This window comes from Vidua chalybeata, chromosome 6, assembly GCF_026979565.1.
Source record: "Vidua chalybeata isolate OUT-0048 chromosome 6, bVidCha1 merged haplotype, whole genome shotgun sequence".
Lineage (NCBI taxonomy): Eukaryota > Metazoa > Chordata > Aves > Passeriformes > Viduidae > Vidua > Vidua chalybeata.
This window is the reverse complement of record NC_071535.1, coordinates 43,661,227-43,673,970: the sequence shown is the minus strand read 5'-3', so window position 1 is coordinate 43,673,970 and position 12,744 is coordinate 43,661,227. Positions and strand designations below refer to the sequence as shown.

The following is a 12,744-nucleotide window of genomic DNA, read 5'->3' as shown; positions in this document are numbered from 1 at the left end:
AGCAATGAAATCTGACAGCTAAGAAAAATGCATCCCAAATTGAATAATCAAGCAGGTGTCAAAGGAAAGGTTCTGTTTTTTCATGACCTATAAAACAGTAGGAAAAGGCCCTGTGCATTTTTCTCAGTTTTTAATAGATTGCTTGATGGGTTGTACTGAGGTAAATACACGTGTGTATAATGATAGCTTAAAAGTTATTGTGTCCATACAAATGGTCCCTCACAATACAAAAAAAAAGAGTAGTAGATTATGTATGAAAATGCAAATACTTCTATATCTTTCTTGTCAGTTTTTATTTTGCACCTTGTGGAAACTTCATTTAATCTCTAGCAAGAACTAATTTCCCCTGGGTTCTTAGCCTTGTCCTTCCTGCCTCTAATACCAGATAGGCAACCTGCAACCCAATCACAAACAGTTAAAAGCACTACCATGGGGTGAATATAATCAGGCCAGTAACTGGGCAACTGCCCGCTTAATCTGATTACTGGCCTGTGATGCACTGTAGCCCGTTAACCTTGTTTTGACCAGCTTCCTGACACTTGTGGCACAAAGGAAGTGTGACATGATTAAATGAGACTGATCAGTTTTGCTCACCATGACAATACCCGTCAGCTGCTGTGCTGAGGATTTACAAAGCAGTGAAAGCTTTGAAGTCCCATGAAGTCCCATGATTATGATTGCTCTGTTCTGGCTGGAGGGATGGCTGTCCTCTCCAAGCACATGCAGTTCAGTGAGGACATGGCAACTTTTCCATGGTGGCTCCCTGTAGATCTCTGCAGGGCCCATCTCGTTTCCCAGAAGCGTGTCTGCAGAGCAGGGGTGGGTTTGGTACATATCTGATGCAACAGGCAGATGATGAACTTAGCAGATGAGAGAAAAGTGGGATAGTGCAATGGGAGAGAGACAAAAAGCAAACACAGCTCTAGGAATATATTTGGTATTCAAACTATATTTTAACATGTTTTTGGTGTAGTTTTTGGATAGATAGTTTAAAACTGAAAATATTAGTCATGTAATAATCCAAGTACCCTGTATTAGGTTGTTTTTCAATGGCTTCAGCTGCATTTAGGGGGTAGGCTTTCTGCTCCAAAAGGATCATTTCCCTTATGTGAAGCCTTGCATACTTTAAGGGCAAAACAACTTTTACAGTCATCCTGATCCTCTGCATAATGTTTTGGATTGTCTCCCCTGGGCATTGGAGGACAGTGTCTTTGCTGAAGAGCATACTGGGTTGCCTGCTGTTGGTGCTGTTGATGCAGTGTTCTGAGCAGCTACAGATGCTACATGTCCAGTAAGTTAATGTGCTGATGTGCCCTTCATATAGTAAAAAATATAAAAATCTCAGCTAACCTTGCAAGCTCTCTTGTTTACTGGAAAAGGCTGATAGCGAAAAAGGAAGGAGATACAAAGAGGAGCACTAAGTTGAAAAGAAAATAATTGCCATGGATGAGAAATGAAATCAATTAAAGTATTTTCCTCCCTGCCATGGCCATTTATTTTTGCTAATCCATGTGCATGCAGACACAGGACATCATGGGAGATGACTAAACACACAAGGGAGAGCTTGATGCTGGCAGGCCAGGGGAAATGCTGTCTGGGAAGACAGTAACTCATTCTTCAACTTTGGTAATTTTGTGAAAGATTTCAGGGCCAAACACTCACAAGTTCAGGATTACCTAGCAGAAAATTATACGACTGTCAACAAACGAAATGGTTTTGAGTAAAGATGAACAAGGCATGTAAGCTGAGTCAGAGACTACTGTTAACTTATCACTTGCCTGACCTTAACTGCTCTCTAATTACATTGTCTAGGTCCTGGGTGCTTTGAATAAATGCCTATAATAATATAATGCCTGTTAGAGGAGAACTGGCAGTGCTTGGTATGTAGACACATCAGGTGGAGAAGGGGACTAAGGGTATTAAGTCCTCTGAGACAAAGTGCAGGCAGGTCTCATGCCTGCTGCCAGCTTCTCCTCCCTGCCCACTGCCTGGGATGACACTGCCATGGGCCCAGCAGGACTTTGGGGGGGCCACCCCAGCCCTTGCTTTCCCTCCTTGCACCCTTCCCCTCTCCCAGTGAATGTTGCCTCAAAAGATAAAGCCTCAGATGGCCCAAGCATGGCCAGGGTCACTTCATTGCTCCCATGACACGTTATTAGTGGGCTGTGGTAGTGCAGGGAGCAGGCAGCAGGCCACAAGGCTGTTTTGCTTGGCAGCAGGCACCCCACATTATGGCACTCGTAATGTATAAGCACAGTAGGGCGTCCAGCTGATGTGTGCCAGGCTGCTATGCACTGCCAACCACAGCATGGATGGGGTGGCCTGGAAGACAAGGATGGAGCCTCTAATCTGTAAAATCCAGTCCCATCTGATGGTCCCTCAGTGGGGCATGAATCCCTGGCAAGCTAACACCAGGCACCAGTCTAAGCTTCTCTTTTGGAAAGGCTGTAGGGGAAGAAGCCTTGACAGGTACTTAGCCCTGGCTAGAAAAACCAGAGCGTGGGGGCTTCCCAGAGCCTGTGCCCCATGGTCCTTTTCTTCCCCTAGTGAAGGACTGGTCTCTGCCATGCTGGTAGGCTTTGGCCACCTGAGACCTCAAGCTGAACACTGCCTCAGTGCAGCAGGAAGGCAGCTGCCTGCCTCCCCCAAAACAGGAAGGTTGTCTCATCACCTAAGGCAAATAGCCAGGTGCTGCACCACACTTGCAAGAATGTTTTTATAGCAGCCTTGTACAGAGATCGCAGTCATGGGTGGTGTCTTCCTTGGGCTGAGCACAGGGGCAGCACCCTGGGAAACTGTCATCCAAACAGGTAAAGAGCAGCAGAGAAACAACCACAATGAAACACTGCTGTATCCCAAAAGGGAACATGGATGGAACAGGATATCCTCTTGGTCAGCTCACACAACTCACACTGGAAATGGGTAACAGCACACCAGTACGCCACCAAGGCAAAGACTTTCTGGGCTAGTTTTACAGTGAAATTATTTTTCCATTCTTGATATAAATCCCCATTCTCTCTTCTGAATGCAGATTAAATTCAAAGATTTATCGTCTGTTTTTAATACTCCCCCCCCTTTTTTTTTCCCCAGGTGCCTGCTCTTGCATTTCTCAGTGATTCCCTACAATGATACTCATGAAGACTCACTGTTAAATAGGAATCGCAGATGCCATGAAGAATTCCCCAATATCACTGCCAAAAGAGAGCTGGAGGAGGTAAGAGTTAATGACAAAAAGTTTGTTTGAATTCTACATGTTGCAAGAAAGATTATTTTAAATGTCATTTTGCAGTCTTTTAAGAGTATCTCTTTCCTGAAAGGATTTCTTGGAAGCTCTTAAGCGCCTTAAGAGTCTTTGCATTGCATTTAGGCCATACAATTCTGACATAGATGAACTGGGAACTCTATCTCCTGCTTCAGAACAATAGGGCAGATGCGACGGTGCGTTGTTTCTCCCGGCTCCAGGCAGCTCTGGCACCTTTCAGCACAGCCTCCCTCTGGAGCTTGGGCTTGCCGCTTCTCTCCCACATGCCGCTGCGGTGGCACGCTGGTCGGGGCTTGCCAGGTTCTGTCGCCTGCGCGAGGGTCCGAGGCAAAGAGGGAAGGAATTGTCCAAATCACCCACGAGGAAGGCGGGAAGGTTTTATTGGTCACGGAGAGCTGCGGCGGGGAGACTGCGACCCGCGCTTCCAGCGCCCGCGCCAGGGAAAAGGTGGCTGGGACCGGGGGGAGCAGGATGATATAGGGGGTGCGACAGGGAGGGAAGACGTCCTCCTGCCCAATTGGGATGGGCGCCGTGGCAATGACGTGGAGACAGTGACCAACCGGAACACAGCAGGGGCGGACACGGGGCCCCGGGGCGAACGGGGTTGCGGGATGGGGGTGACAGACACCGAACTCCCACGACTGGACAGGGGAGTGGTCACAGGAGTGACGGGGGAGGCTCCAATGGCAGGCAGCCCGGAGCGAGCCACCATGGGGGGGAAACACAAGGACTCAGCTAACTAACATAGATTAGAACCCCTAATCTAAACCCAAACCCGGGATGCAACAGGCAGACTCTAAACATTGGTTAAACTATTTATCGTCTATTTGGGACAGGATTGATGCAAGATTTGTAATAATATGCCAGACAGAAGTTGTCTTGACCTGGAGATGTTAGATTGCCTGATGTTAATAGCTGTTTCTTAGCATTCGTGTTGCCTGGCTTACTGTTTATTTACCATTTGCTTTACAGTATCTTAACTGACCTGATGTGGTATCAATTCATTAACTCCTTCTTCCTCTGCATAGAACAGAAAAAAATTGTGTCCTCCTGACTTAGTGATGAAGACAGGAAATTTGCCATGAGAGGCTTATGCTATTGCTATGCTCTGTCTCAGTCTTAAAGAAATACAACTTGTGTTGCTCTTTTAGAGTCTCCAACTCTGCTTGCCATAGGATTTTCCTGATTAATTTTTCGTTACTTCTCCATTTTCGATGCTTTATAATCTTTGCGAACTGTATAGAACCAAAACTTGTACTCAAATGTGTTTCCAAGATGGAGCTTTCTTTTTTTTTTCCATGCAGAAATTAGAGTATGAACAGTTATCTTTTAAATGACACCTCTCAGCTTGTTTCAAGCCAGCTTAATCTGACTTGCTAAATCTCAATCTGAGTCACAATTTAGCCATTAAAAATGTCAAACTTGGAAATAATTGATTCACTCAAAAATAAAGTTTTGAATAGAGGGTTAATAAAGACAAATCCCACTTTCATGCTATCCCAGCTATTTCAGACACCAGCATTTCAAACAGTTCTGCTTGGCCTGACTTCTGCTAATGTCTGCAAGCTCAGGGAAGCACTCCCTGTGTATATCACTAAATTTTTACAAGCTAACCCAGAGGAATGCCTATACAGTGCTCTAGTCAATCTTGAAGAGCTCCTAACAATACACAAAATAAACACTCAGCAGCTACCAAATAAATCAATCACCCCTCTGGCCATCTAAGTGTAGGACAAGCCCATGCTAAGGATTTGTGTAACAACTCATGCAAATCTGTAAGTGTAACAAAAAGAGTAATGAAGGCATTGCATGGGCACAAGCAACAGCTTCTAAAAAATGAACCTATTTGACTTTGGGTAATTTTGTTTTCAGATCCAGATTTTCATTGGTTTTATATCAAATTTCAAGCCAGTTGAAACTTTATTTTATCTTCAGTTTAAGTCTGATGCACACCTATGAGACCCTTGGGTCAGCAGAGCTGATTCAGGTTTACCTGGGTCCAAGCAAGGAGGTTCTCAGATATCTAAGTACGTGCTGCTGAGTGGGGAAACCCAAACCTTCTCCCCTACAGTTTCTTTCCTTTCTGCACAACCCTTGTTGTTATGCAGGCACATGTGGAGAAACAGGGATCTCTCCTGTATTCTGCTACATCCTCTCCTACAGCTCCTGTTAGACTGGTACATTTCTTCCAGCTTTTGTGCTGAGGTTTGATGGTAAGCCTACGTGATAGAAACAGTTTCCCTGATAGTGATTTTGTGGTGTTTCCATGGGGCTCTTTCCATGAAGTCTGTCCACTGTCCCATGAGGTCAGCTGAATAGTCCTTTACTGGGTATCTTGCCATGCCCCTGTGTAATGTGAGCTTCATGTTACCACATGTGGATGTGTGGCTTTTCACAGTGCTCTGGTAATTCTGGCTGGAGTATGAGAAAAGATGGCTTCTCTCCTCATCTGTGAGGCTGGAAACAACATTTCATAAACATAACTATCCTTTACTGTAACTCAAACCTGCTCTTTTTGTTGGACAGAGGAAGAGAGGGTTTTTTTTTTGCTGGGGGAGTCCTGCTGGCCAATGCTGTGCCAGTGGGAATTGCTGGCTGGAGAGTTTCAGGTGAGACTGGAGTTGCTAGGGCTCAAATTCCCATTCTGATTTGTGGCAAAGTCATTAATTTTGTTCTTGGCCCTGCTGATGTTGCAAATAACTTCTGGACCTGCAAAGTCTTTTGTGCTTCTGGCAGGTGAAGCAAATACCAATGGATGCATAAGAGAGGTCACTTTGGATTTCCATACAGACAGGTTTTCTTTTTTCTTTTTTTTTTTTTTCCTTTCTTTAATGAGATTTCAGGAGAGGGTGAGGGAAGGTGGGTGATAGAACATTATGATGGAGCTTGTAATTGCTTATACATGTTTCTAACCTACCTGTATTAACAAGAGTGTGATGGAAGAGAGGCAAGGGGTTGACTGCTTGCTGTAGAGTTGTGGGGGAGGGCAGGGATGCATGCAGGGGTAGAGAAGGGCCCTTCTGACATTGCATGCATAATCTAATCTGGCCATAATAATTTCCTACTGGCTCAGCATCAGTCACATTGTTAGCCTAATGCTGAAATTAGATCTTGTCTGTCACTGACATTTGTTTTCCTATCTGCACCATCTCTGTACTGCAGTACTTCCTGGCTCAATTCATGTGGGACCAACAATCCCAGTTATGTCGATCCAGACGTAGCAGAAAGCTTTTACTGAGCACTCCCTGCAGACAAGGCAAACTATCAAAGTGAGTGTTTCAATATGCCATTGGTCTCTTGTGTAAAGTAAGAGCAAATCCCCATTACAACTTGGGGTCTTATTCCCATCCAACACCCTGCACTGGTCACAAAGAAAGAGTCAGTAATAAAAATATCACAGAATCATATCCCTTATTGCCCTGGGTTTGGCTGGGACAGAGTTAATTTTCTTCAGAGTAGCTGGCATGGGGCTATGCTTGGATTTGTGGTGGAAACAGTGTTGACAACACAGGGATGTTTTCCTTGCTGATGAGCAGTGTTTACAGGGAGCCCATGCCTTTTCTGCTCCTCATGCACCCCGCCAGTGAGGAGTCTGGGGGGGGCACAAGAAGCCTTGAGGGGACACATCTGGAACAGCTGACCCCAGCTGACCACAGGGATGTTCCAGACCACAGGACCTCACGCTTAGCATATAAAGCTGGGGAAGCAGAAGGAAGGGTGATGGTGTTTGTCTTCCCAAGTCACTGTTTTGCGTGACAGAGCCCTGCTTTCCTGGGGATAGCTGAACAGCTGCCCATGGAAAGTGGTAAATTAATTCCTTGTTTTGCTTTGTTTGTGTGCATGGCTTTTGCTTCACATACAGAACTTTATCTCAACACAGAAATTTTCTCACTTTTACCCTTCTGATTCTCTCCCCCACCCACCAAGGGAGAGTGAGTGAGTGAGTGAGTGAGTGGCTGCATGGGGCTGAGCTGCTGGCTGAGGTCAAACCACAACAAATGTCTAAATCCATACCATACCTGTGTCTACGCTGTGTGCAGTAAAGCTGAGATGACTGAGCTGGTGGGACACATTCATTCAGTTGCTGCTTCTCTTCCTCTAAAGATTCCTCTCTAGGAAATAGAGATGCAGTGTTTCTGGCCCCTGCATCAGACCTTGGGTCATACAAGTCTGTGCTGTGATCTTTTATATTAAACATGATTTAGCCATTACATTTCTCCGTTAGGAAGCATCCAAGTGTTCAGAAGCTGTGGCAAGGAAATGGAAGATGCACTTTCCTCAAATCAGGGCTGCTAGAACCACCACACTGAGAATGCTGCAGATACTGAAGTTTTCCTTTTTCCCAAAAAGGGAATGGACCCAAAATTATATTTCATTAAGGGGTTCTTGCAATAACCAGTGAGTTTTTCATCCTTCAGAAAATTAGAGAAACCAGGACAATTTCCTGTGTGGGTCACAAATTTCTGCTGAGACACCTGTGCTTCCAAAGGGTGCAAACTTCTTTCTGTACTCACTACTGATGATTGTACCTCGGGGGTGGGAGAAGGGACCGGAGCCCCAGTTTAAGCACTCCCCCTTGCCCCAGGAGGGCTGCAGCTCACAGGGTCTTGGCTCTGGATCTGTATAAGCTCCAGACATTTCCAGTGCAGTTGTTTCCACTGGAGCCAGATATTGTGGGCTTCTTTCATATTTAATTGAGAGAACTAGGCATTTCTGGGCATTTAGCTCATCCTGAAGCAGACATTTAAAAAGCCAGATGAACCCTAGAAGTGCTTAAGAGGACTTTATCCGTTGACAGCTTGAGGAACATTAGCCATTGAAAAGACTGAATATTGGACAAACTCCAAATTTCAAATTATCATTTAAAAATAAAATGTTTTAAACACACATTTTAATGTAAAAAACCCCATTCAATTTACCCTTGTTAGCAAACATAGAATTACTTAATTCACAGTTTTTCAAATACCAGCCATGTTCCCAGTTAGGAACTGCAAACACCATGTAGGTTATCTTCTTCTGACATCTTGTTGCCTTGTATTTCAGGAGAGCTTCGAAGAGATGTGTTCCTTCCTTCACTTCTTACCTTATCACAAAGTAATTTTGTGGTCAAGACCACTTTAAAAGACTGATTTAGAACCTCAGGGTTCAATTCCAAAAGAATTAATTTAAGATCTGGCACTCAGAAAATTCGGTTTTAGCTTAGAGCTTATTTTCCTATGAAGTTTTTAGGATCCTGGCCACTCCATTGCCTCCCACCTTGTGTTTTTAATTACTTGCCTGCTTCTGGTTACATTTCCTCTGCCCTGTATACAAAGGCATCAGTGTGAGATAGCACCAAATATTTTGTGAAAATATTTAGAAAAAGATTCCCACATATACACTTAAAAGGCAGCTTTCACAATGTGATTTTTTTTTTTGATTGGAGCAAAGACAGGCACTCTACTTCTAAAATAGACATTTAACCAGATGCAGGAGTTAAACTTCCAGGCCTTCAGGTGACATAGACACCATATCCCCTCAGAAGTGATAGTGCACCTACATGTAAGATAGCTAGAAACAGGATTTAATTAGAATATAGGATAGGCTGTGGTGATCAAACACAGGGCTCAGCTAGATATGGCCAGCCCCTTTCATCCCTTTTTCCTTTATTTTCCCACATTTTTTCCTCTTCGATCCACCTCATAGATTTCCTTCTCCCTTCCTGTGTTCTTTGCCCTAAACATTGCACAGTAAATCTTGCAAGTTCCCAAAATGCTGTTCCCATTGCATCCCTTCATGTGTCCTATACCATAGGCAATAATCACCTTTAGTTTGCAAGGCATCTTGGAGACAGTTTCTTGGCAGACTTCACACCAGCTACCAAGGTTTAATCAGTTTTCTCTGATGTTCTTGGGAGCAGCCAGTGTTGCCTGGTCCATTTTCCCTGATGAAGTTACTGAGGTTTCTCTGCCTGTCTTTGTTCTCCCTGCATCTTTGTGTTAACAGGCATTACACTTTTAATCACATAGCCCAACATCCAAAAGGTAACGAGGAATCACACTGGACCTTTTATTCTGTGCTGGTTAAGAAACTGAGATGTACAAAATGCTTTTACAGACAAAGAGCTTCCCACTTAATCTCTCATAAAACTAGAAGATCCTGCTTTTTGGGAACTGCTGAGGAGGCTCCCATCCCCCTTGCTTTGCCTCTGAACCCCAATTGCTGCATATAGTCAGGGTGAGTTGGCTGGAGCTCACCAGGTGCTGAGATGGTCACACTGGGCTATCACACTCGGACCCCAGCAAGGAAAGGAAGCAGCTGGAGATCTGTGTCCTGACAGGCAGAGGAAATTCCCACAGCCACATCCCTCAGGAGTCAGAAATCACTCCTCCTTCTCAGACCTCCTTCTGGAAACTAGTTCCCAAGCTGACTTCTATGAGGGAATTAGCTGTGAGTGGTTAAAATACCACTGAAAAACTAACAGAAGCTACATCTAAGTATTCAAATAAAAGCCTTATTTTAAATAAAAAAATAAATTCATCTTTCCAAATGCTGTGAAATCCTTATCAGTAAATCTCCACAAGCTCCTCTGAGTATGTTAAACATGAATTGTAAGAATTCTGCTTAAATATTATTCTTGCACAGATTAGCTGAGCACAGTTTTAGAAATCATTTGGCAACTTTTTACTGTTATAAACTAGCTTTAATTCTTAGCTAAAATACCTTCGGCACTAAGCCTTCCTCTTCAGCTCCTAAATGCATGCTGGAAGCTTTTTAGAGAGTTAAACTTTATTCTATACATATGCAGATTTACTTATGTACTTGACACACATACTTTACAACCAAAAGGTACCACTTAATGAAGCATTCATGATTTTTCCATGAAGGCAGAATGGGGCACAGTAACATGGCGTTCTTCCTGGTCATCAAACACTGAAAAATGTTGTTCCTTAAAACAAGGCCCACTCCTGATCCCACTAAAGCCAAGTAGGGACAGGATTGGGCCCCTAGATTGAAAATGCAATATAAATTTCCCAAATGCTGTGTCTCAGAGCTTTACTAGGATAGTAAACCCCACAGGCTGGCTCTGATTTCCCTTTGTACTTGGCATTTCCCCATGTACTGGGCACTGGTGAGGCCAAACTTTGAGTACTGTGTTCAGTTCTGGCCCTCTCAGTTCAGGAAGGACATTGAGGTGCTGGAGTGTGTCCAGAGAAGGGCAACAGGAAAGGGTCTGGAGCACAAGTCCTGTGAGGAGCAGCTGAGGCAGCTGGGATTGTTTATCCTGGAGAAAAGGAGACTCAGGGGCGATCTTATTGCTCTCTACAAAGACCTGAAAGGAGGCTGTAGCCAGTTGGCCTCTTCTCCTAGGCAGCCAGTAACAGGTTGAGAGGACGTAGTCTTCAACTGAGCCAGGTGAGGTTTAGGTTGGATAGCAGGAGGAATTTCTTCACAGAAAGGGTGATTAGGTATTGGAATGAACTGTTCGGGGAGGTGGTGGAGTCACTGTCCCTGGAAGTGTTTAAGAAAAGACTGTACATGGCACTCAGTGCCAAGGTCTAGTTGACAAGGTGGTGTCTGGTCATAAATTGGACTTGCTGATGATGTTAGAAGTCCTTTCCAATGTGACTCTGACTGGCTATGGAAATACCTCGTCTTCTAGTTAGGGAATGAAGTTTAGAGGAGCATGCATCAGAGGATGTAAAGGGAGGCTTTTTGAAAGCAATATATCCCTTTGTTGCTGCAGAAGGTGTTGAGAGAACATTTATGCCCCTGCATGTCCGCAGGGGTACAGCTCTGACCCAAACTCTTCCAGGTGTTCCTAAAGGGCTCCTGTCCGCCGCTGTACGGCAAGCGGAGAGTTTATTGTAAGACACGCTAATGCCACCGCAACCCGGCCATCAAAACTGGCCGGAGGTGTCTGACGAGTAGCAGCGGTAAGGAAGACGAAGCGCCCCTTCAGCCGTGCGGGCCGGGGCGGCGGCAGCCGCGGGTGGGCACGACCGCCCAGCGGGGCGGGGCGGCGGCGGCACCACCCCCGGGCCCTCCCCCGGGCCGGCCCCCGCACCGCCGCTCCCCGCCGCAGGCTCCGTCGGGTCGGACTGGCGGAGCAGCCCCGAAGTTTGTGGGGCGGCCGGCGCGGGGCCATGTGGCTGCTGTGGCTACTGCTGGGCTCGCTGGGTGAGTGCGGGCGGGGGCGGTGCCCCGGAGCGCTGCCCGGGAGCGAGGGGGCGGCTCCGCTCGGCGGGGGAGGGCGCCGGGGCCTCCTCGCCACCCCCGCCTCCCTGGGCGGCTCGTGGCGGGCCGGGGGCGCCGCCGGCCGCCCCATCCCGGGCTGCTCTCGCCGCTCTCCCCTCCCCTCCCCGGGCGGGCCAGGCCGGGATGCGGCGTGTGCCTTTTGGCCCCTCCGCCCCTCGGGGCGTGCTCGGGGTGGTCCCGGCCCCAGCGGGGGTGAGCTGGGCTGGCGTGGGGCGAGGCACATGGAACGGGCGGCGGGGCCGGGCTGGCTTTTGGGGTCGGGCGCCCTTGGGCCGAACCGGGCGTCGAAGTCGCCGCCGGGCCGAAGGGGCCGCGGCTCCGGTGGTACATGCCGGGGCGGGCCCCCTTCTCCTTTGCGAGGCCGCCTCGGGGCGAGGGAGGCCGTGGCGGGTGCGGGCGACCCTGCGCCGGTGGGCCCGCGGCAGGATACGGCCAAGTGAAGCGCTCGGGTCCTGCTCACTTTACTTGGGGTGCGGAAAGGGGATTTCATACTTCTTGTTCATATTCGTCTGTATAGAAACTCTTTCTCCCCATCACGGTCGGCATATGCCTGCCAGAATTGGCGAGTTGATAATGTTTTGTGCAGCTTTGCTGCAGGTGTGAATTATTTCTGCAACATGATCTTAGCGGGCTCTTTTCCAGACAGTGTAAGTAGCCTGGCTGCATGCTGCTTGGTCTGTTTCCGAGTCACGCCTTGGCGATGAAGTGGTGACACAGTGTGTAAAACTCAGATTATCAAGCTCAAATTATTTTCTTTTCTTGTCTTTTAAGAGTATTTGTTGTCATGAAGAACTCGTAAGTTTCACGGCTTCTATGGTAAAAGTTCGAGTCTGGTGTAGAGGGGTAGGAAGGAGGCGAAGAGTGGAGTTACAGGACTTGCACTGGTTTGGGATTAGACAACTGCAAACTTTGACTGTGACATTAAGTTTTTGGAGGTTTAGGTATCTTTGCAAAACAATTTCCACCATTCCATTTTTGGGATGCTTCAGACAAAGCTCCAGTTTGTTTACCTGGATTGTGTGGCTTCTTCCTTATTAATTTCCATTCTACTACTGCCAAAATTTCATCTAATTATTCACAGCAAGTTATATGTTTCCATGTGTTGGAATATATTTGCTTGTAGTACCACCCTTGGATTAACACGGAGGGTTCCCATCTACAAGATACTGATCTTTACATCTGAAGGTTTCCCAGCCACCTTGGCTTGGGGGCAGTGACAAAGACCTGTTTCTTGTGTGGAAGTT

At 46.6% G+C, this 12,744-nt stretch overlaps 1 protein-coding gene across 1 annotated transcript in view; it reads left to right on the top strand.

Moving 5' to 3' along the window:
- Nucleotides 1-11,347: 11,347 nt before the first annotated feature.
- Nucleotides 11,348-12,744, top strand: part of LDLRAD3 (low density lipoprotein receptor class A domain containing 3) — a 109,028-nt gene continuing 107,631 nt past the window's right edge. Inside the window, exon 1 of the mRNA XM_053946230.1 lies at nt 11,348-11,422. Coding sequence (XP_053802205.1) covers nt 11,389-11,422 — 34 coding nt within the window. The 5' untranslated portion in view covers nt 11,348-11,388. The remainder of the gene's footprint in view (nt 11,423-12,744) is intronic.